A 23,360-nucleotide genomic window follows, 5' to 3' on the forward strand; every position below is an offset into this window, starting at 1 on the left:
GAAATGTCTTTTGGAAATATCTCCAGCTTTGCTGCTAAAATGCAGGCACTGCCCTAACCGGTTTGGCTCAGTGGACAGAGTGTCAGCCTGCAGACTAGAGGGTCCCGGATTCAGTACCGGTCAAGGGCACATGCCTGGTTTGTGGGCTCAATCCCCAGTGGGGAGCATGCAGGAGGCAGCCAATCAATGATTCTCTCTCATCATTGATATTTCTATCTCCCTCTCCCTCTCTGAAATCAATACAAATATTTTTTAAAATAAAATACAAGCACTATTTAACAATTCCTTGGAGTGCCTTTAAAAAAAAGAGGCAAAATTGGTATATAGCATTATATAACGAGTAACACTGCAGCTCCACATCCGTCCACACTACAAAGTGATCAATGCCAAAGTCTAGTCAGCACCTTTCACCATACAATTCACCCCTTCACCCACTTTGCCCTTTCCCCGCTGGCAACCACCAATCTGCTCTCTGTATATATGAGCTTGTTTTTGCTTATCTGCTTGTTTTCTTAGAGTGCTTATTTAAGACATGCTTGTCCTTAATAGAGAAGCCATTAAAAAACCCGTAAGATTTCTGAAAATTTAATTTGAGGAAGGTTACTCTATCCTGAATCACACATTTCTGATGATGCAACTCGTCTTATTATTACTTTAGTATACAAAGCAGCACGAAGAGATGCTATGCATAGTGTGTAATTTACAAAAGGGAAAGGTTTGCCCTAGCTGGTGCTGCTCAGTGGATAGAGCGTTGTCCTGTGGACTGAAGGATTCCGGGTTCGATTCAGGTCAAGAACACATGCCTGGGTTGTGGGCTTGATCCTCAGTAGGAGGCGTGCAGGAGGCAGCCGATCAATGATTCTCTCTCATCATTGTTTTTCTCTCCTTCTCCCTTTCTGAAATCAATAAAAATATGCATGTATAAAAAAGGGAAAGATTTGGGAGCATTTGAGATCTGGCTTTACGGCATATGTCATCAGTTTGGCTCAAATAAACTTATAAAATTTCAAAAAAAGGGGAAAGATTTTTCCCAGCAGACACACATATCTAAATTACTTTAAACACAGCTAGAAATTAGGAAAGAAGAAAACAAAAAGGCAGATGTGGGAGTATATCTATCTAATAGCAGAAGGAGACAGCACAAAAGATAACCAAGGATGGTGCTAGAACAACTGGCTGTCCATATAAAAAGAATGAAGTTGGACCGCTTCCTCATATCATACACAAAAAAATGGGAGAGCATCTGAATAGACATTTATCCTAAGGAGACATGCAAATGGCTAATACGCACATTAAAAGTTGTTCAACATTGTTAGCTATCAGGGAAATGCAAATCAAAAGCATGAGATACCACCTCAAACCCATAGGATGGCTACAAAAAAATAAAAAATAAAAAGACAAATAGCACGTGTTGGTGGGGATGTAAAAAAAATTGGAATCCTCTTACGCCACTACTGGTGGGAATTTTTAATTTTAAATAGAGGAATATATCCACTTGCAGTCCCAAGAGGCAAAGGGGCTAACCTTCTATTTCACCAGAACATACCTCACCACACTCCTGCCTCTTCCACCCCCTTTTCTATTTTGTTGGTGGGAAAAAAGCATCAAGGGCAAAATGAAATGTAACCACAATTCAGTAGCAAGAAAGCAGCATTTGAAACTAGAGATTTAGTTTCACTTATATAAAGAACCCTAGAGAAGAAAACGTTTACCATCCCAGCAAATGTGTTAGTTCCTCCTCTTTCGGAAAGCTCGTGACTGATTAGCACTGTTTCTTGAGGCTTATAAACTATAAACAGCAAATGCAGCTAGAAATCTGCAGGTACCCTGAATCATGGAACCATACAGCTAGATGACGATCACTAGAATCCATCAGCTTTTCCATTTTCGAACGAGCTCTAAATGTCATGCTTCTAGTGCGGAGCCAAGGCTAACCCTCCCATGTTCCTGATCTGCTCAGGGAGGTGAGCTGGAAGGGAACTTCAGTTACATCAGCGTGTCACACCAAATAGGCCCAGAAGACCTCTGACTTCTAGACTATTCAGTTCTCCAAAGCAAAGGCAAGCATCGGTGGTCACTGACAGTGGTTGCAAATATTTTTGGTCTGCATGAACTATGAAACTTTGTATTAAAGAAAATGCTTAAAAAAAAATATTCCCCTTGGTGAAAGTAACCTGAGACTGTATGTAGATGTGATACTCTGACTAAACACAACCATGATGGCAAGTAAAGCCCAGGAAGTAGGAGCACCTCAACGTTGCCCTTTACCTGGACTTGCTGTGACTGTTGAACCTGGATCTGCTGTTCTTGCTGGGTTTGTGGCTGAACACTGGTGGTGACTGGACAGGCAAGTTCAAGCAAAGAGCCGGCCACTTCGGTGCTGTCAGTGTAAATGCAGTTCCCCCCCTGCTGGTACACCATGGTCGTGGTAGTCGTTTGCTGGAACTCCTGTAGGGCTTCTGGCCCCTTCGAGGCTAGTGAGTCCAGAAATTCCTTCATCCTGTGCTGTGGGACAGACCGCGCCTTCACGCGGATGTACTCTTCAAAGGAGATGGTGTTCTCCAGAGAATTATTCATATTGCAGAGGCCTCAGGGTTCCTAGTAATAAAAATAAGTGGCCATAAGTCAAAATTATGCTATTATTTTTATATCTTGTAATGCACAGGGCAATCACGCTTGCATCAGAATAGAATAGTCAGGGCAGCTGTATACATCTGGAATCCAAAGTAAAGTTTTATTATATCACCTTATTTTTTTCCAATTAATGGTACCTGAAAATAGTTTCCATAAACATTTCTTAATCAAACTATCACACTGAAGACAAAAAAACAAAAGCATGCGCCACAGTACTGGATGAAACAGGCTAAAAACACGCTCTCCACCCAGCACTAGGCCAATCCCATCTTTTCTGCAGAGCCAAGCACTGGACAATGAGTCACATGCAAAACGGCTCTGTGACCATCACAGAGAGGACTGCCAGGGAAGCTAGGAAGAGGGATCCTACTGACCTGTCCTATTTCCACTGCCAACTGTGCTACAGTGAAGGGACAGCATACCACCTAGCTATGGCAAGACCCAAGAGATAGGGGATGTGTTCTTGACCTCTCCACCTCTCATCAGGAGCACCCCAAATTCCATGTTGCCACATACTGCTCATTCTTTTGTGACACAGTTGACTGAATACGAGCGTGGATTTTGGGGCCAGGCCACCTAGGTTCAAATCCTACCCCAATTTCTCCTTAGCTGGGCAATCCCAGACAAGTCAGTTGACCTTAGTTTCCTTGTCTATAAAATGGGGATAAAATAGTATTTACCTCACAAAATTGACATGAGGATTAAATATATGTAAGGCACCTAGGAAAGAACCTGACACAGAGAGGGCTACATAGGTATTCATTGTTAACATAAGCGGAGGAGGGAACTGAATGGTGTCTTAAATGACTAGGTCACCACCACAATTCAGAAACCAATTCTACACGTTTCCCACCAGGGTCTTTACCGGGAGAGTTAACCTGCAGGAGTGGGGAGGAGCTCCCAGTTCCTGAAGGACAACCATGCGCCCTGTGACGGACGGCCGCCTGCCCTGCTGCCGCTGCTGCCACCCCCTCCTTTCCTGGTCAGCAGCACCTCCACAACAGCTACAAGCAGCAGCAGGATGTGAGAGCCACGCCAGCCAAGTGACCCTTTTTGCCAAAAGGACTCTCAGTCCACCTCCAATGTCTGGAAAATGACTTGTTCCTTGAGCCATCCGGCTAGAAACATCGGTCTCTCACTGCCCGCAGGTTTTGCCTTATGTTACAGATGTAAGGTGTCTATATCATCTCTTTCAACTGGCAGACAAACTGTGTCCTGGTCCTCTCTGAATGGCTGACACATAGTAGGTGCTTCATTGCATTTGGAATTCAATCTGGAACAAGAAGCATTGTGACTCTTGGCTCCATAATATCTATAACTTACAACCATAAATGTTATGCTTTTCCCTAGTAAATGGTTAGTATGTACCTTGGGGAAAAACCCACAGCCAGAGTGAGACCAAAGAAAAGACACGACTCTTCCTGCTATTAACTGACGGAACTGGCAATACTCCTGTGGAGTGCTGTAAGCACAGATTCTATTCAGGTGTTTCAAACAGAAGAGCCCCAGCAGTGAATCTTCTACGACGACGTACATAACACATTGTAAATGTGCGTCTCCACAAACGAGACAGCACAGGCCTCATCCTGCCTGAACCCAGGCTCCTAGGAAACCACAGCACAGCGGAGGGCAGAGCACACCGAGCGCCGGCGCAGGCCCAGGACGCACAAGGCGAGCGCTGCTGCGGGCCGCGCCTTCTGAGAGTTCACCGTCGGTCCCTTTCACCTCTTTTCCCCACCCCTGCCCAGCTCTTCCTTCTCTAGGGCAGGGGCATAGTGATCTTCTATGCGACTTCAAAATTAAGCTATCAATGCTGTCCACATGCGTGAGAAGATCAAGGCCACGCACCCATCCTTCCGTTAGTCAGGGCAGGCCACTCAGTGCAGGCGACCCACCAACTCACATGGGCACAGCGCGCCAAGGCCTCCCTTGGATGAGAACATCACAGCTGGAATGCCCTTCCTACGAAGACACCTCTCATAACACAGACTCCACGGCACACAAAGTTCACAACATGTGATCCTAATGCCTTATCACATACACTAGTGCTCCTCGGCTCAGAAGGGGCCGGGAGACATGATACCAGCAGCAGGTAACGGGTTCTCGCCCATGCCGGTGCAGAGTTCAGGTTTTTGGTGTGTTGTGGTTTTTTTTACCTCCGTTATAAAACAGCAGAGGTCAACTGACATTCCTATTTCCTAATTTACTTCCTTCATCAATTAGTTGCATTCCTATAAAATATTGAGCGACTGCTTGAATTTTGAAGATTGCCTGTGCAGGAAACACAGCTATATGTCAAAGCAATAAAAAAATAAAATATAAGGAATCATGCAGCACAAACTTTGTCTCAAATCTGAGAGAAGATAAATATGAGCACACAGCAAGTACAAAGAAACATTGCAAATTAAATTTAAAGAACTAGGAAACCTTCATACAAATACTGCTTGGTCAAGGCAGTCCCTGGAGTGTTCCTAGTGGCCTTATTTTCTCTCACCTTTTAAAGTTTCCCTACTTCCAGGGACTCATCGGAAGTCTGATATTAAGTATAAAGCAGAAAGGCACCAACTTGCTTCCTAGAAACAAGCTCTCCTCACTTTTCAGTGTATTTTCCACTTGGATTTTCTGTGTGTTTTTTGTTTTTCTTTTTTTGGGGGGGAGGATAAAAGTAATACATCCATTTTCTAAGAAGAAATGTTCAAATACTATACGAAGATATAAAATGAAGAAATCACTAAGAATACTTTGACTTCTGGTTCTTGATGTACCAATTTTATTTTTTTGATTTTAGAGAAAGAAAGAGAGCCCTAACCGGTTTGGCTCAGTGGATAGAGCGTCGGCCTGCAGACTGAAAGGTCCCAGGTTCGATTCCGGTCAAGGGCATGTACCTTGGTTGTGGGCACATCCTCAGTAGGGAGTGTGCAGGAGGCAGCTGATTAATGTTTCCCTCTCATTGATGTTTCTAAATCTCTATCCGTCTCCCTTCCTCTCTGTAAAAAATCAATAAAATATATTTTTTTAAAAAAAGAGAAAGAGAGAGGGAGGGAAAGGGGGGGGGGGGAGAAACCTCAATTTGTTTCACTTATTTATTCATTCATTGGTTGATTCTTTTTTTAAAAAAATCCTCACCCAAAGATCTGTGTGTTTTTTAAAGAGAGAGGAAGGCAGGGAGGGAGCGAGGGAAGGAGGTAAAGAGAAAAAGAGAAACATTGATCGGTTGTCTCCTGTCCTCGCCTGGACCAGGGATCGAACCCACAACCTGGGCAAGTGTCCTGACCGGAAATGGAACCCACAACCTTTTGGTGCACAGGATGATGCTCTAACCAACTGAGCCACTTGGCCAGGGCCACTGGTTGAGTCTGTACGTGTCCTGACAGGGGACTGAACCTGCAACCTTGGCATCTCCGGGCAACACTCTAACCAACTGAGCTCCCCAGCCAGGGACTCCTGATCTTCCCATTTTGAATAAACACTGATCTGTCCTTTAGGAATGGTGAGTTTTGGGGCATTTAAATCATCTTCCTCTCACCAACTTCTGCCTATCACATTTTATTTTTTGTCACAATCACCTTGATAGCTTTAAGTGGACTCTATTTGTGGATTCATTACTTTAGAGTATCTCTAGACTTCCCACTATGTAACAAAGAAATTGAAGTCCCATGCCCTCTATTTCCGACAAACATTTAGCTAGGTGAGTATAATTTCTGTTTAATCCATCTTTTAGTTTTAGAACACAGCATTTCTACCAAATCAAACTTGGAGTTTTTTTCTAAATCAAGGTTTCAAAGATGATAAAAACTATTCTACTCCAAACAAATCCTGTCAGTATACCCAGAATGCAACCTTCAAAAATGTCACTAAGAGAAACTTTAAATATCAATTTATTCCCTGGGCAGAATCGCAAGTAAGATGGATAGTCATCTCTCAAAAAGAATGGAAAAAAGCTTGGAAAAAGGTATCTGCTATGAAGTCTCAAAGTTTATTCTTTAAGCTTTCATCAAAAAAAGGGGAAAAATCTATAAAACTTAGAAAAGTTGATAAAGGTTCGTACACACATGTTCATTATATCTTCTCTATACTTGTGAAAATATTTGAAATATTCAATGATAAAAACACCTTTTGGTAAGTAGCTAGCCATGTGTTTTAAGTAGTTTAGAGCCAAAAGTATAAAACCATATGCAGGTACATCTACACAATGGAATACTACACTGCGGTAAAAAAGGAGTTCTTACCATTTGCAACAGCACGGATGGAACTGGAGAGCATTATGCTAAGTGAAATAAGCCAGTCAGAGAAAGATAAATATCACATGATCTCACTCATTTGCGGAATATAATGAACAAAATAAACTGATGGACAAAAACAGATCCAGAGACAGAGAAGCATCGATCAGACCATCAAACCTCAGAGGGAAGGTAGGGGAGGGTGGGGGTAAGGGATCAACCAAAGGACTTGTATCCATGCATATACGCCTGACCAAATGGACACAGACACCAGGGGGGTGAGGGCATTGGGGGGAAGAGGGCGGCGGCAATGGGGGGATAAGGACACATATGTAATACCTTAATAAAGAAAAAAAAAACACAGAAAAATAAATAGAACAAATCAATTTTGTTTTAGAACTTGTTAATCACAAGGTTGCATTGAAGCATGCCAGTATAAAACAAAAGCATGTAAAATTATTGTTCTGGAAAGTAAATTTATTTAAAACATGGAAAAAACACATATGCAGTGCTCCGAGCACAGCGCCTACTGCTGGGGGGGCTGCAAGCAGAAGCCATTGCTTCCAAATGCTTTTTCTCACTGAGCACCCGGGGGTGGGGGGTCTTCACTGATGCTACCCAAGTCCACAAAATCGTTTGAAAACCACGGAATCAGAGCAAGCTAAAAAATAGGAACAAATAATGTATTCAATGGAAGACTTAAAAAAATTAATGAAAAAGGCCAACTTCAAAGAACATTTCAAACTGTCCATTTACACAGACTGAAACACACACGGCTTCATTTCTTGTCCTTTTCACCTGCTCACTTGGCAATATCCACCAGACTAACACATCCCAGTAATGAAAGCGCCCGAAGTCAGCATCTGACCTGACACAAAAGGGCTGTGTAGGGGGGAAAAAAGCTTTAGAAATATATTGAAATTTTTCACACTAGTCAGTAAAAGAAAAACACGGAAGAATTAAATTCTCAACAGTGGTGATGGTTTCTTCCTTTGCTTTTATGTTCAGAAATAGTCCTCCCTACCATAAGATCAGGCCATTTTTCCATCTACAAGTTTTTAAATTTACAGTGTATTATTTATGTGCTTTGATCCATTCAGAATTTATTTTGCAAAATGTAAGGTAAATCTCTAATGTTTTTCCCAACATCAAACAACTTGTCCCTTTATCATTTATTGAAAGATTGAAATTCCTTTGCCCACTGACTTAAAATATAAAGGTCTGGCTTGTAAGCTGTGACTCCATAGATCTTTCTATAACACAGTAGCTTTAAAAAAAAAAGCTGTTGGTACCTAGAAGATTCTTGCTGACCCCTCTCCACCCCAACACAAAGTTGACACATTAACAAGCTATGTGTGAAAAGGGAGCAAACACAACTGTATTTAGCCCTAGCCAGTTTGGCTCAGTGGATAGAGTGCCGGTCTGCGGACTCAAGGGTCCCAGGTTCGATTCCCATCAAGGGCATGTACCTTGGTTGTGGCCCATCCCCAGTAGGGAGTGTGCAGGAGGCAGCTGATGGATGTTTCTCTCTCATCAATATTTCTAACTCTCTATCCCTCTCCCTTCCTCTCTGTAAAAAATCAATAAAATATATTTAAAAAACAAACAAAAAAACCCCCACAATTGTATTTATTTACTAGAGGCCTGGTACACGAAATACATACGGGGGGAGGGGGGAGGGAAGGGGGTGTGGGGGGCACAGAGGTGTCCCTCAGCCCGGCCTGTGCCCTCACACAGTCCAGGAGCCCTCAGGGGGCACTCCCGGCAGTCACACATCCTTAGCACTGCTGCGCTCTGAGCGGTGCTCACCTTGTGGGAGCACACTGACCACCGGGGGCAACTCCTGTGTTGAGCATCTGACCCCTGGTGGTCAGTGCGCATCATAGCACCAGTTGTTCTGCTGTTCAGTCGATTTGCATATTAGCCCTTTATTATATAGGATTCCAGTATTCTTTAATTATATACATAAGAAAAAGAGCTGGCAAAAATGCATCTAAATTTTAACAGCAGTTTTACTGGAGTGGTGGAATCACAGAGGACTTAAATTTCTTCTTGTTTCGTACTCTCCTGTATTTTCCATAATTTGTATTAAACAAACAAAAAAAACAAAAAGTGAAATTTTTTGCAGAGTAGTTACATAGCAATAACAATAACAAACACACAAACAACTCTGGTTGATTATAGTATGATTTTCCCCCTCAAAATCTCAAACTCAAAGATAAACCCGTCAAGCACCAGATGCTTGCATAATAAGATTGTTAAATACTTCAAAATGCTGTTCACAAGACACAAGGTTGAGTCTTGAGATTGAGGAGGAGAAATGAATAAACTCAATGAATCTACTCTCTATAACCCCAAAAGAAACAAGATTCTAAATTAGCTCCAAGTTAAGGACTTGGTGAGGGGCAGTAAATATTAATTAAAATACTTACAAAAAGTTCTGGCCGAGTGGCTCAGTTGGTTGGAGCGTGGTCCTGTACACCAAAAGGTTGTGGGTTCGATTCCCGTCAGGGCACATGGCTAGGTTTCGGGTTCAATCCTTGGTAGGGACACGTGTATGGGAGGCAATGAATCTTACAAAGGTGTTTCTCTCTCTCTCTCTCTCACTCTCTCTCTCAAGTCAATAAACATATCCTCAGAGTGATGATAAAAATTTAAAAAACAAAAAACAAAACACTTGCCACTCTGGGGCTTAATGGAGTGGGGGGGGTCTGTAAACAAGCATTTGCTTCTGAATACTTTAAGAATAGCTGCTTTGCAAAACAATAAACAGACAACCCACCCCACAACAAAAGACCCACGAAATTTGTTTTGTATGCACACTTTGATCACTAGTATTTCCCCTGTACTTCCATCAGAGCTTAGCATAGTGCCTGACACAGCAGGCCCTCATATACGAACGTTATCATTATTTTATTACTTTATCACTAGAACACAAGATGGTACCAAGGACAAAGGTTACTCCAAAGCAGTAATTGATTCCATTCCTATTGGTCTGTTCACTTCTTTCTTTTTTCTACTTAGATACTAAGGGAGGACCCAAGTACTCTCCGGAATTATCGTTTCTTGGGTCCCTCCAATATAAAGCCTTTTCCTGACTCCCCATCAAGCTGTTCATCGACCCCACGCCTTTACGAGGGGAGTTCCTGACATAGTTCTATTTGCACTATAGTTCTATTTGCACTATATATTTGGACAACACAATTCAACCAGGAACTTAACTGATGGGCTATAAATTGGTATAACCATTTGCAATATCTAGTAAAGTTGAAAATATCCATCCCATATGATCCAGCAATTCTATTAACTAGGTATATATGACGCAGTATTAACAAGATTCCCAAACGAGGAGGAGTCTAGATGCCTATCAGTAGTGAAGTGGATAAGTAATGAACCACAGCTGCAAACAACATGAAAGAATGAAACACAAAGAAGACATAAAATCCAGCATGACTCCATTTATATAGAATCCAAAAGCAAGTAAAACTGTGTCAGTTGAGGAATATAAAGGGGTAAAATTAAAAGGAAAACAAAGAACATGATTATCCCATAAGTCAGAAAAGTAGTTGTCTGCAGGGATGGAGCTGTGAGAAGGCAGACAGGAGAGGCTCAGTTCAGGAGCGCCGGCAAGCTCCACTTCTTGAGGAGGTAGCAGTGATACAAGGGCTCACTTCCTAACTTTTCACTCAACTGTATACAGAGCACCTGAGTTTATATAAAGGTATCTCACAGATTTCTAGAAAGAAAAAAGAGCTTTCTGACACAGTGCACCAGCGCTATCTACAGTTCTGCCCTTGCCTAAATGTGAAATCAAAGGACAATTCTTTCAGCAAAGTAAGAGGATTAACTATTGTGTCTTCATGCAACCAGTCAGAAATCCCAGTCTGCCACTCAGGGAAAAATAAATGGAACCTTTAGGTGAAGGCTGGAGAGGAGAAGACGTCTGGAACAGAATGTGGGACAGCTAAAGACAAAGCAACAGGAAAGAACAGGTGCGTCCAGGCACACCTCCCCCTGCGGAGTAAGGGTGACCACTTAGAAAGTAGACACGCAGAAGCATAGCGCATCCAGGACCACGCACACTGATCAGAGATGGCATGCCAGCTTGAAGGAAGAAATCCCAGCTTCTCAAGCTGCCACACGGAGGACAACCCCACCCAGAGCCACAGACTGTGGAGTGACTCAAGTTCACAACTTGCGCTGACTTACATTTTACGGGAGGAAAGCATCAGACTGTGACTGGGTTCAAAGACGCAGTTCTCCCCCCGCTCCGGCCCCTGCCTAGTGAGCTCTGGCAGGCAGCACCAGAGCCATGGGCAGGATTTGTAACTTTTCGATTCAACTGCACACACAGTTCCAGCACATGAACGATTTTAACTCACCAGTCACCATGCTGCATGTATTTCTGCTGCTTGTCTTGAGTCCTTAAGACTTGTAACATTCTGAAGAAGACAGAACAAAGAAGTTCCTTCCATCCTCAGCCTCTAAGTTTCACTTTGTTCTTAAAATAACACGGTGTTAGAAAGCACTACCGCCATCACTATCCAATCTGACTGCTAATTCTTCTTCCTCTTCGCTTCTTTTTCCTTAAACTTAACGAAGCAAGACCGTAGAACATACACTAGGGCAGCGGTTCTCAACCTTCCTAATGCCGCGACCCTTTAATACAGTTCCTCATGGTGTGGTGACCCCCAACCATAAAATTATTTTCGTTGCTACTTCATAACTGTCATTTTGCTGCTGTTATGAATCGTAATGTAAATATCTGATATGCAGGATGTATTTCCATTGTTACAAAGTGAACATAATTAAAGCATAGTGATGAATCACAAAAACAATATGTAATTATATATGTGTATTCCGATGGTCTTAGGCGACCCCTGTGAAAGGGTCGTTCGACCCCCAAAGGGGTCGCGACCCACAGGTTGAGAACCGCTGCCCTAGGGGGTGCTTTGCCTCCCCTGCTGCCAGAACACGGTGCTGGGGTTTAAGGGGGATGGAAATCTGTATCACAGGTGACTCCTGCGGTGATGCACGGGCCGATTCCGGGGATTTCTTCCGGCGGGAATGTGTGAACTACAAAAAGGGAGAGCACCGATCCTCGGGCTGTTCGATCTTCTCCTGGGCAGCTTGGTGCAGAGCTGCGCCATAGCGGGCCCTGGGTCTCACGGAGGCTGCATTTACGGGTTTAATAAGCGGCACTGCGGAGCACGGGCAGTTCCACTTTGTCCACACGCTCGCCCGTTCCCTTCCGGAGCGCACAGGGGTGACGTGTATGAATGGCGCTCGTGGAAGAATTCCTTTCCGAGGACGTGAAAGCAGGCACCGCGGAAGGAAGGGCCCCCAGGAGCAGCCTCCCCTCCGAGCACAAGGCAGCCGGGCGAAGGGAAGCGGCTCGAGGGGGCTCGCAGCCCTCAGACGCCGGGCGGCACCCACCCGCACCGGGGCCTCGGGGCGCCGCCTTCTTCCAGAACCAGGACCAGCGCTCTCGCCCGCCTAGCGGCGGAGCGGGGCCGCTCGCCAGACCGCAAAGCCGGCTGGTTTCCCCCGAGCGGCCCGGGGACGTCACCAGAGCAGGAAGGGCCCAACCCGCAACCTTCCGTGCACAGCCAGCCTCCCGCCCGCCACCTCTCCGCGCAGCAGGGGTGTCCTGCGCGCCCTCGCGGAGGCGCCGCCACCCAACAGCAGGGCGCGCGCCCCGAAGCCCGGGTTCGCGGGCGAGTGCGCGCCCCGGAAAGCCGCTCCAGCCCGCGGGCCGCGGCTCCAGGAACCGAGCTATCCGGGCCGAGGACGCGCACGTCGGCGGCCACGCGCACCTGGAGGGCCGCACAGCGCGCGCGCCCCCGCGCGTATAAACAGGCCCAGCCGCGCGCGAGCACCAGCGCGCGTTCGCGCGCCGCGCCCACCCGATCCCCGACCCACTCCTCCCCCCACCCGAGGGGCGAAGGCGCGCGAACCCAGGGACATTCTCCGCTCCGGAGCCGCCCCAAGGTCTCCAGGGCCCAGCGGCAGCGGCCCACCCGCCCCCGCCCGCCCGCCCGCCGTTGTGTGGGGTGGGCCCGCTGCCTCAGCCCCACAGCCTCGCCTCGCCCCTTCCCCCACTGGAGCCCTCACCCGGCGACGTCGCCGCCGCCGCCGCCACCGCCGCTCTACCCGCCGGCCCCGCCGCACCGCTCGGGGGTCCGGTTCTGCCGTCGCCGCTCCAAGACCGACAGGATTTTCCCCTCACAGCTCCCTGGGCGCCATCTTACATTCAACCCTCACAGCCAATGGGTGCCGAATGCCCCTCTCGCGATATTCTGAGCGTTGGATCCCGCGAGAGTTGAGGCTGCCTCCTGGCCTGACTTAAAGGGAACGCTTCTGGCGAGGAGGTAGGCCCGGCCTTTGGCGGCGGTAGCGGCAGAAAGAGGGGTATAGGGCGGAGCGCCCCGCCCCGAACGCCCCTTCATGCGGGGCGGAGCCCACCCCGGAGGTCGGCCTCGCCCTGGAGCCGAGGCAGGATGGGGGCTCAAAGCTTGCTCTCCAAGCCCACCTTCTGCCACCTGCCCCACGCGGGGCCGGACTCGGTTAAGGTGGCCCCCACAGCTGCTGACCTAGGCCTGGCGTTCCAGCCGCGTCCCACCTGGGACGCCCCCTGGATACTGTCCTCTAAATACCCCTCGTTCCTGGGCCCCTCCTTCCCCCCACCATATTCTGCTTTTGTGACTCGGCCTCCCGCAGTCCAGTCCACCTTAAAGGGGGCCTCTGGTAGCCGGTGTTTGTATACAGGGAAAATGTGGAGGGTGTTAAAGCTGCAGGCGCACGCGGGAAGGGCAGTCAGCGCCACCCTTCCCTTTGAAAGACCTCTGGACCTTTGCACTTGTGCCTCCTGCACCGGCAAACTCCCTGTCCCTGAGGGTTCCGCCCTGGAGTCACTTCCTGGAAGTAGTCTGCAGCCAGGCTGGGCCAGGAACCGCCTCCCACCTCCTCCGGGCGCAGGGAGGCCGCCCCGGCACAGCGCCTGGTCATTCTGTCTTCCTCTTCTCACTGTGCCTGGCACCTGGTAGGCACTCCATCATGTGCTGGACGCTGGGCAGGGAGCCCGGCCTCTCTTCATCTACCTGGGCTGGCACAGGGCTCCTAACGGGAGCTGCACGCCAGGGCCACCGCCACTCCCTCCGACTGGATGCAGAGGATCTGTCACATCAGCCCCGGCCCCTGTGCACAGTGTGTCATCCCCCACCTCACCCCCCAGCGTGTCTCTAAGGCCGCAGGTGCTGGGGGGGCAGACAGGTAACACAGACTCCCGGGGAGATTCAGCTGTTCTTTATTGACAGGGAGTCTAGGTACCCCCAGCTTCCAGAGGATGAGGTAAGTTGACGGGCTTCCAGCTCACACCTTTCCTGGGTCCTCCTTCAGGGTGACCGTCCGGTTGAAGACGAGCTGGAGGGCAGAGGGGAAGAATGATCACCCAGCCAACTACAGACACCCCACACCTCCTTCACCCAGAGGTGCTGAGGGTCAGGGGCCTCGGGTTCTCAGTAACTTGAGGACTTTGGGGAAGGGACTTGATGGCTCTGGGCCCCCATTTATAAGGGTTAGAACAACCCCTATACCGGCCCCCTTCCTTCAGGAGTAAGAAGGGCAGGATCCATACAAAATTTTGTGCACGGACCCAACCTCTGAACCTGTTTCCCCATCAGTAGAACATGACCCCCAATTCAGGTGGTGAGGATTAATAACTAAGGGATGTAGGCAAGTGCTCGGCACAGTGAATGGAAGCCACCACTATCACGGAGGGAAGGCCGGCGGTAGTCCAGTCACCTGTCCCTCGTGGCTGTCTGGATCCACGGAGAAGTAGCCAAGGCGCTCAAACTGGAACTTGTCGAAGGGCTTCGCCAGGGCCACAGAACAATCCACTAATGCTGCCTCCACCACGTGCAGCGATGCCTGCGGGCAGGAAACTCAGGTGGCCATCCAGTCGGGGAGGCCTGCCCTACTCCCCCATGCCCCCCATGCCTACCGGGTTCAGGTCACTTAGGAAGCCACCAGGCACCTCCGCAGGATCCTCCGGGTTCTTGTGCTGAAATCTGTAGCCAGAGGGAAGGTCAGACTCGGGCTGGGCAGCCCCAGCCAGCGATGCCCGTCTCCTTGTCCCACCCCCGCCGTTCACTCACAGTCGCTCGTAGAGGCGAACCTCACACGTCAGAGGCTGTGACACCCAGTGAATGAAGGCCTTGGGCTTTTCTCCAGCATCTGCCTTTCTGCAGGTCACCTCCAGACTTTCCACACAGCCACCGGGGCCCTGTCATCAGGGGGAGGCCTGCAATGAGTCCTGGGGACCCGGTCTGCAGGCTGCACCAGGCCTCACCCTGCAGGCACTGTGGTGGGAAGGCTGCAGCTGGCTCTCACCTTGATGACTCGCTGCAACTCGATGACGTAGCCCGTATGCCTCAGGCCCACAGGCTGGCCCCGCGCCAGGCGCTTATAGCCAGGCTCTGGTTCCTAGAGGGAGGAAGCAGGGTGGCCACAGAGGCTGTAATGGTCGAAAAGGTACCAGAGGCTTCTCCCCACCCCTGTGTTGGGCAGGGGTTGGTTCACTGAAGCAGGAAGTAGATGGCCTTCAGGACGGCTCAGCAATGAACAGGACCCTCCACCCTCCTATTCACCTCCTTGAAGTCCGTCCTCTCGATGAAGACGGTGAACCCAAAGGGAACCTGATGGAAGCCCTTGGTCTCGTCAGCTGGGAAGTTGGGCACCTGGATGTCCAAAGACTACAGCCAAGAAATGGGTGTCAGGGGGTCACTGGGTGCTGGAGCACCCCCACACCGACACACACACGCATACACCCCTACCTTGGCAGCAGGAAAGTTGGTGATGATGACCTGTAATGGCTCCAGCACAGCCATGGCCCGTGGGGCTGTGTCATTCAATACATCACGCACGCAGGCCTCTAGCAGATGTGGCTCCATTGTGGTCTGTGCCACTGTCACCCCCACCTAAGAAAGGGCAGCCTCAGTCCCAGCCACAAGCACAGACCACAGTGCTCGGCCCGCCCCCGCCCACGGGCCATACCCGAGCGCAGAAGTTGTTGATCGCCTCGGGAGGGAAGCCCCGCCGACGCAGGGCTGTGAGCGTGAAGAGCCGCGGGTCGTCCCAGTCCCTGTGGCAAGGAGGCTGTGAGACCTCTGGCAGCACAGATCACCGGTCCCGCCAGACCTTGGAGAGCCAAACAAGCACACCGACCGTACAGCGCCATTCGCCACCAGCTGGAGGATCTTCCTCTTGGAGACCACCGCGTAGTGCAGGTTGAGGCGGCCGTACTCCCACTGCACGGGGCAATAGACGTCCAGCGCGTTGCACAACCAGAAGTAGGAAGAGCGTCTGGGGTAGAGGGTACAGTCAGGACCTCAGACAAGGAGCGCCCACAGGGAGGGCTGCTGGAATCCCCTTGGCCCTGCCCATCCCACGGGCCCAGCTCCCTCACCGGGCCTGGAATTCCTTGGTGCAGAGTGAGTGGGTGATGTGCTCGATGGAGTCACAGAGGCAGTGCGTGTAGTCATAGGTGGGGTAGATGCACCTGCGGGGCATAGGCAGTGGGCCCCACCATCCAGCCCCCTCGGCCCTCCCCGTGGCCCATCAGCCGCCCCCAGCTCCTACCCACCAGGTGTCCCCTGTGCGGTGGTGTGGCGTATACTTGACTCGATAGGCCACAGGGTCCATCTTGCCATCCTCCATCACCAGCTTCATCCGCAGAGTGGCCTCACCCTCTGCAAACTTGCCCTTGCGCATCGCCTGAGGGGAGCAAGGGCTCAGGCCGCCTCTCAGCACAGCGCGTCTCGTCCTTGATGTCCCGGCCCACCCAGGCCCCCCTGCCCCCGGAGCCCCACCTCGAAGAGCAGCAGCGACTCCTCTACGGGACGGTCTCTCCAGGGCGAGGGCGGAGGGTTGTGGCCTTTGAGCTCCTCTCCTCGCTGGTGGCACACGTAGGCCTGGCCCCTATGGGAAGAGGTGTGAGTGCCCCACGGGGCTGTGTCCACACTGCCGGGCTCCCCGTGGCCCTGGCCTTACCTGTGGATGAGCTCCACAGCCCAGGCGTACAGCTGGTCGAAATAGTCCGAGGCATAGGTCACCTTGTAAGGTGTGTAACCTGGGCGGAATGACACACACTATGAGCAGCCAGGCAGGGACATCCAATGGCAGGCCATGGCCAACCAGAGCCCCGCTGACCACCAGCTCTGCCCCGGCCCTGCTTGGCCGTACCCAGCCAGGCCACCATGTCGCAGATGCCGGTGAAGAACCTGGCCTCCTCCTTCTCAGGGTTGGTGTCGTCAAAGCGCAGAAAGCAGATCCCATTGTTGGCCTAGAAGAGGCGAGTGTCCGTGAGCGCCACACGCAGCTCCTCACACTGGCGCGTCCTCGGCGCCCTCCCATGTCAGAGCTGGAAACGTCTGAGTTTCTCTCATCTTCCTGTCTCTCAACACCCTAAATGAGGCGCCTCCCACCAACTCGGTAGAGGGAGGTGGCACTAGGAATTCCCTCAAATCTGAACTCACAGCCCCAGCTCAGAGCTGTTCCCCGGGAGCCAGTGGGTTCCTCCTGTCTGACACACGTGGTCCCTCCGTGGCCTCTGCCTGCTCCGGGCACAGCAGGGCAGGGCAGGTGGGCGCCTCTCTATCGCCGTGGGAGCAGCAGGTGGCGCCCTGCTCACCAGGTCCCGCACACACACCTTGGCGTAGCCAAAGTTGAAATTGATGGCCTTGGCGTGTCCTATATGCAGGATTCCGTTGGGTTCTGGCGGGAACCGGGTGCGCACCTGCGGGGAGGAATGGGAGCAGAGGAGCTAGGCCAGAGCGCTCGCAGACCCTGAAGGAACGGGCGCCCTTTCCCAGGGAGGCCCTGGGGACAGATGGAATGGGCAACATGGAGGCAGCTCAGGCCCATGGGCAAATGCTGACGGCCCTGGCTTGCTGGCCACACTACACACCTGTCCCCCAGTGATGTCCAGGTGCTGCTTCAGGAGGTCCATGGTGTGTGCAGTGGTCACATAGCCCGGGGTCTTGTAGTTCTCGCCTGCCAGGACCAGAACCAGCCTGAGGACCAGGCTGCAGGCCCCCACCCCAGGGGCTGGCTGCAAGCGTTGCTAGAGACCAGCCCCCTCGGCTCTGCCCCGCCTGCTCACCAGGTTTGTGGAACTTCAGCGCCTCCCCTCGGAGCTGCTCCATCAGAGACAGCGTCTGGCCAGCAACCTCACCTGCGGAGACAGGAAAACTTACCCTTGGGACACAGCTCCCATGTCCAGCACAGGGTGGCCCGGTCAGTATGACTCACATCCTGCAACCAGAACAGACCGTATGGCCCTCTTCCCCTAACCCAGAGCCAGAGCCGGGCTTCTCGGGCCTCCTGAGGCCCGTCTCTGGGTAAAGGGGACAAAGGAAACGCCAGGACTTCGGGTCTTATAGCAGAAAGCCAGGTGTGCGGGGCCTGCCTGGGGGGACAGAGCCCATCAGGTGGACAGCCCCAAGGCAGGGAGCTGCATGCGCCGGGCCCACGCCCCTCACCGTTCTCCACCACGTCCTTGGCTGGCCTCCCGTCTGTTTCTTCCAGCCGAGCCTTTGCCACCTGAGAAAAGCTGGGTCAGGGCTCTCTCGGGTGGTGACTTGGGGTCACTGGGGTGAGCCATCCCTTTCCCGGCCTGAAGTCTCACCCTCCACCGCCTCACCCCCAGGACCCGGGACTGTGAGCTACCTTTGGCTTCCTCTCCAGATCAGTCTCCCTCTTGGGACCCAGAAGGTGGAGGACCTGAGCAGAGACCACAGTTGGCCTGGGACCGGAGAGTCTCCTTTCCAGGAGCCCCTGACTGACCCACCCACACACCTAAGCACTTCCTGGCCCGCCCACCTCTGCTCCTCACATAGTTCTCTGGCCTCAAACGCTCTTTGCCTCCTGAGAGTCCACACTGGTTTCAGGTAACAGAATCTGCCATTTAGGGAGAAACTACGGGCCCAGCATCAAGATAGGCGACCGATCTCAGCAGCACCCTCCTGTCACTCTATGCCAGCATCCTAAGTGAAGATCTTGACTTCAAATGAGGTGAGAGCTACCCCTACTCACAAGGCGAGGAAATGGAGGTTCAGGGTAGTGACTCGGCCCAAAGGAGGCTCAACCCAGAGGCCAAGCGTCTCACTGCCTCCTCCACACCAGGCTCCCCTAGTCATCAGAACAGGGACAGGCCTCCCCGCCCTGGCTTCTGTTTACCCCTCAGCGGACTACACCCTGCGTGCGGCAGGTCTTTGCCTGCTTCAGCTCACGGAGGCGCCCACCTGCATGTCCACTTCGTGCTTGACCATTTTGCCATCTGCCCACTTGAGCGCAGCCCGAGCCTCTCCTAGAAACGTGGGCACAAGGAGCTGCAGGAAGGCAAAGGCAGGCACTTCCCACCCTCCTTCCCAGGAAAGGGTCCAGGCTGACCTCAGGAACCAGACCCCTTCCCCCCTTTTTAAAAAAATATTTTTCTTTATTGATTTCAGAGAGAAAGGGAGAAGGAGAGAGAGAAACATCAATGATGAGAGAGAATTATTGATCGGCTGCCTCCCGCATGCTGCCCCCTACTGGGGATCGAGCCCGCGACCCAGGCATGTGCCCTTGGCCGGAATCGAACCTGGGACCCTTCAGTCGCAGGCTGACGCTCTATCCACTGAACCAAGCTGGCCAGGGCCAGACCCCTTTTAAGGGGCTCCGACCCCTCTGCCGCCTCCCTCTTATCACTCCAGAGGAGAAGAGCAGCCCCCTCGCAGGCCCGCTCACCCATCAGCAATCCCATGTTGAAATGGTAGCGCTCCTCCAAGAGCTGGGCCCGGTGGCGATTTATGGTGACCTCCACCTGCAGGCAGCCAGGTTCAGGAGAGTGTCTTTGGGAGCCACCCTCACCCGGGGCATCCTCCGGGGAGGAGCGGAGCCACGCCCTCCCGGGGAGCGGGCCGGCGGGCGGGCGGGGTGCCTGGGGCAGGACTCACCGCCTCCTCGATCTGCTCGGGCGTCACCACGATGCCCACGCCGCATTCCCGCTCAAAGTCCGCGGTGTCGATGGGGTCCAGCGGGTGACTCCGCACGTACTCAAGGGCAGCTGGCAAAGGAGAGCAACGAGCTGTGGCGTCTCAGCTCCGACAGGTAAGTGGGGCCCGAATCCCAGAAATCCCGGCGACGGCTTGGCCTCCGGGAGGTTAGGCCTGTACCGCCCCCAGCAGCCCCGGGGCCACGGGCAGGGAGCCTGGGGCGGGCGGGTCCCCCCAGAGCTGCACAGCTCCCCTGTGCGCTCGGCCGGAACTCGGCATCGAGGTACTGGGGGGCTCGGCAGACAGGGGTCCCGGCCGGGCCCGGCGTGGCGGAGGCGGAGGCGGAGGCGGAGGCAGGACGGCGGGTCTCACCGCTCAGCTGGAGCTCGGTGTGGATCTTCTTGTCGGCCACGTAGCTCACGAGGAAGGAGAGGCGCCGGGGGTCCCGCAGTCGCGAGGCCAAGCCGTAGAGCAGGGTGCCGGTCGCCTTGTCGATGGCGGAGCCCAGGGTCCGCTGTGCCTGCGGGAGGGAGGGAGGGAGGCCCCCTGAGACGGGCGTTCGCGCGGCCGGGGGGTGGCGGGGCTCGGACCCCCGGCGCCGCGGGGGGCACCGTCGGCCCCGGCCGAGGGCGGGCTCGCACCTGGGTCGCCGCCTCGCGCAGCTGCGCGCTCAGGGCCGCGTTCTTGAGCGTCTCGCGCGCCTTGTGCTCGCTCAGGCCGAGGCCGGTGAAGAGCGACAGGGAGTCCGCGGTCGCCATGGCAGGAATCCGGAAACCGGAAGGAAACGCCGGGCCCATCTGCCGGTGGACGTTAGCCCGCTGGCCAATAGGAGGGCGCGGCCGCCGGGGCGAGCCAATGACGTCCTTCCTGGGCGAGAGGGGGCGGGGCTCGCCGAGGTGGTCGGCGCCGTGTGAAAGGCCGGGTGCGCCCCCACCGGCCCTTCCGGGCGCTGCGTTTCCGCCCGGCGCCGCGGGTCCTCGGGAGGGGCTGGAGGCGGCGGGACTTGGGCCGGAGGCAGGGGGGGCCTTCCGCCCGGGGAACCTTGGGACCGGCCCAGTCCGTTCTCGGGAGCCACTGTGAGTCGCCATCGCACTTCTTGAACCTCAGCCTTGGAGTCACGGAAATCACTGAGCAAAACAAAGCCCTGGAAATCCGGCCAAGACTCCAGGGCCGAGCCCGCGCTGAAGGGTGACCAAGGGGCCCCATGAAGACGGGCACTTTTCGGGCGCTCACCTGGCCCCACCTGGCCAGGAGGGACCTCGCAGAAGTCCTGCGGTGATTTCGTCTGAAGTCTCTTGGCGCCCTGACCGCCCCGCCCACACATGCAAATGCCGGGACAATCACAAGCAAATCAGACCTTGAAATCCATCTGCCGCATTTGACAGGCTCTCACTGGAGCGGGTACTGCGGGACCGAAGACACAGGGTCTCCATGGAGGTGGCTGTCGGGCTGGGGGGTCTCCCCACAGAGCTGCTGGGGTGGGACGGTGAGGACATCTCCATCATTGAAACTGGAACTTTAAAGAACAAAGAACTGGAATTCAGGTGTTTGGAGGCCTTGGGGATGCTAATACTCCTGGACCTTCAAGGACTGGGCAGGATCCTGGCTACAGTCTATACCCATATTCTGTGTTGTGCTTTGTGGCCATCTCCCAGTAGTGACGGGTCCATTTCTGGGTCTACATCTGGGTCCCACATGATGACCAAATGCCGGCTCTGCCCAGGGCCACGACTGCATCAGGACCCAGGTCCAGTCTGTGTCTTGGGCTTCCCACCTCCCCAGGCCCCTTCACCCAGCCTGATGCCCAGCCGAGGCCAAGTGCACGCCTGGAGCGGGAGATACCACAGCGCAGTGGTGCCACCTGGGCACCAAGAAGCAGGCACAGCCACACCAGCCCTGTGCTGAGTTCACAGCTGCAGCTGCTTACCCCCCGACAAAGGTGCCTGTGATGTGCAGAGTGACTTCCGGTCTCCTCTGCGCCGCATACCACCGGAGGACTTACTGCAGCACCGTCATTAATCCTGCAGGTCTGGTGACGTCCCCCTCCATGGGGCTAGGGCCTGCACCCGTCCCTGGCCTCCGCTAGCTGCCCTGTGGACCCTGTGACTCCATGTCACACGATGTGGCAGTAGTGCTACCAAGAATGCACGCCAGCCAGCCCTCTGGAGCCCTATGACTTGCACAGAGCAGACATGAAGGCGTATGGGCCCAGCCTGGGGTAGGGTGGCTGGCCTGCTTGCGTGAGCCCCTGGAACTACTTTGAGGAAAATCCACTGAAAGGTGATCAAGGAGAAAAGTCAGGCAGCAGCCAGTGAGGCCCACGGTGGCATGGAAAGAGGCAGGGTCCAGCAGCCAGGCCTACGGACAGGTCCCTGCGGTGCAGGCGAACCATGAGCTTAAAGGCAGCAGAGGCCACAGCAGCCGTCTGCTGACGCCACAGAAGGGCTGTGGTGAGGGGCAGACAGCACCCCTTGATTGGTCATCCAGCACAGGTAGCCCACTGGTGGACAGACACGGGGCCACGCACAGTGTAGGGCCGGCACTATCCTGTTGCACACCAGCCCTACCTAGTAGGCACTCCAGCAGTATGCCAGCACCAGCCCCCAGCTCGGCGATTCTACCCTCTCTGCACCGTCTCACCCAGCTCTCCGGGTCCCTCTCTAAGGCCATCAACCCCACATGGCTCTTGTGTTGTCCCCACAGGAAAAAGCTAACACAGGTCACAGGCTAGCTTTCTCCAGGCGCTCCTCCTGCTCAACATCACCCTTAAACTCCAGCCGATGAGCTGCTTGTGGGCATGGGGGTGGGGATGACCAACGACTGCCAGGCCCTGTGCCCCCTCTGCCTGCCTGCCTTTTCCTGGCATTTATGAGCACCAGCCTCAAGTACCTTGCTCCCCACCTCCCTCCAGCTGGAGACGCCCACCATACCCCCAAGAATTGGAGAGAGGAGGGGGCAGTCTTAACCCCAGTGATGCAAGGAGGCTTCTCACAAGATCGGCCCTTGCTCTGTGTGTGTACAAGGTCACCAAGGCTGAGGCTGGGACAAGCCTGCAGACCTTCTGTGGGTGAACAGCCTGGGGCACGTGCCAGGAGCCACGGCCTCAGGGACTCAGGGAAGAAATGGCCTCCCTCTCCCTCCCACGGGAAGTCTGCCGAAATGGCCTCTGACCCTTTCCCCTGACCTTTAGGAGGAAGGTCTTCCCCACAGACTGTCCCTGCTGTGTTCCCCTTGAGTGATCCGGTTGGTACTCAAACTGGCAAAGCCCTGAGAATGGGAGAGGAGAAGTCCCCCCACCTGTCCACTTCTGGAGCCTCATGGGGTCCTCCACCCCTGGTGTGAGGCACTGACCAGGTGCCAACCACAGCCGCCTCCATTCGAGAACCAGGACCAGTGGGGTCAAAGGGCAGCAGGCAGCTCCCAGAGAGCGGATGGCACGGGGCTCCATGACCCACGGGGCCCGAGATTGGGG

At 53.1% G+C, this 23,360-nt stretch overlaps 2 protein-coding genes across 5 annotated transcripts in view; both read right to left on the minus strand.

Moving 5' to 3' along the window:
• Positions 1-13,112, minus strand: part of QRICH1 (glutamine rich 1) — a 33,725-nt gene extending 20,613 nt beyond the window's left edge. The window contains exons 1-4 of one of the 4 annotated variants that reach the window (XM_070391235.1): positions 12,969-13,107; positions 11,237-11,296; positions 9,287-9,393; positions 2,269-2,598 (exon numbers count right to left, since the gene is read on the minus strand). In XM_070391235.1, the coding sequence (XP_070247336.1) occupies positions 2,269-2,577 (309 nt within the window). In that variant the 5' untranslated portion in view covers positions 2,578-2,598; positions 9,287-9,393; positions 11,237-11,296; positions 12,969-13,107. Of the gene's footprint in view, positions 1-2,268; positions 2,599-9,286; positions 9,394-11,236; positions 11,297-12,968 lie in introns of all 4 variants that reach the window. The other 3 variants (XM_070391236.1, XM_070391237.1, XM_070391234.1) reach the window with 3 other exon arrangements.
• A 1,032-nt stretch (positions 13,113-14,144) lies between these two features.
• On the minus strand, positions 14,145-20,674 carry QARS1 (glutaminyl-tRNA synthetase 1). The gene is made up of 24 exons (XM_070391257.1): positions 20,530-20,674; positions 20,261-20,408; positions 19,850-19,959; positions 19,641-19,716; positions 19,157-19,221; positions 18,582-18,635; positions 18,395-18,455; positions 18,016-18,087; positions 17,821-17,906; positions 17,563-17,649; positions 17,097-17,196; positions 16,905-16,983; positions 16,724-16,832; positions 16,498-16,628; positions 16,321-16,413; positions 16,080-16,217; positions 15,909-15,996; positions 15,689-15,832; positions 15,503-15,607; positions 15,246-15,338; positions 15,011-15,138; positions 14,857-14,923; positions 14,658-14,783; positions 14,145-14,276 (listed from the first exon to the last, which is right to left on the minus strand). The coding sequence occupies exons 1-24, from the start codon at positions 20,644-20,646 to the stop codon at positions 14,226-14,228; spliced, it is 2,328 nt and encodes a 775-aa protein (XP_070247358.1). The 5' UTR covers positions 20,647-20,674; the 3' UTR covers positions 14,145-14,225.
• Positions 20,675-23,360: the final 2,686 nt, after the last annotated feature.

This window comes from Myotis yumanensis, unplaced genomic scaffold (genome assembly GCF_028538775.1).
Source record: "Myotis yumanensis isolate MYYU_CA2020_CCGP unplaced genomic scaffold, mMyoYum1.0.hap1 SCAF_14, whole genome shotgun sequence".
Lineage (NCBI taxonomy): Eukaryota > Metazoa > Chordata > Mammalia > Chiroptera > Vespertilionidae > Myotis > Myotis yumanensis.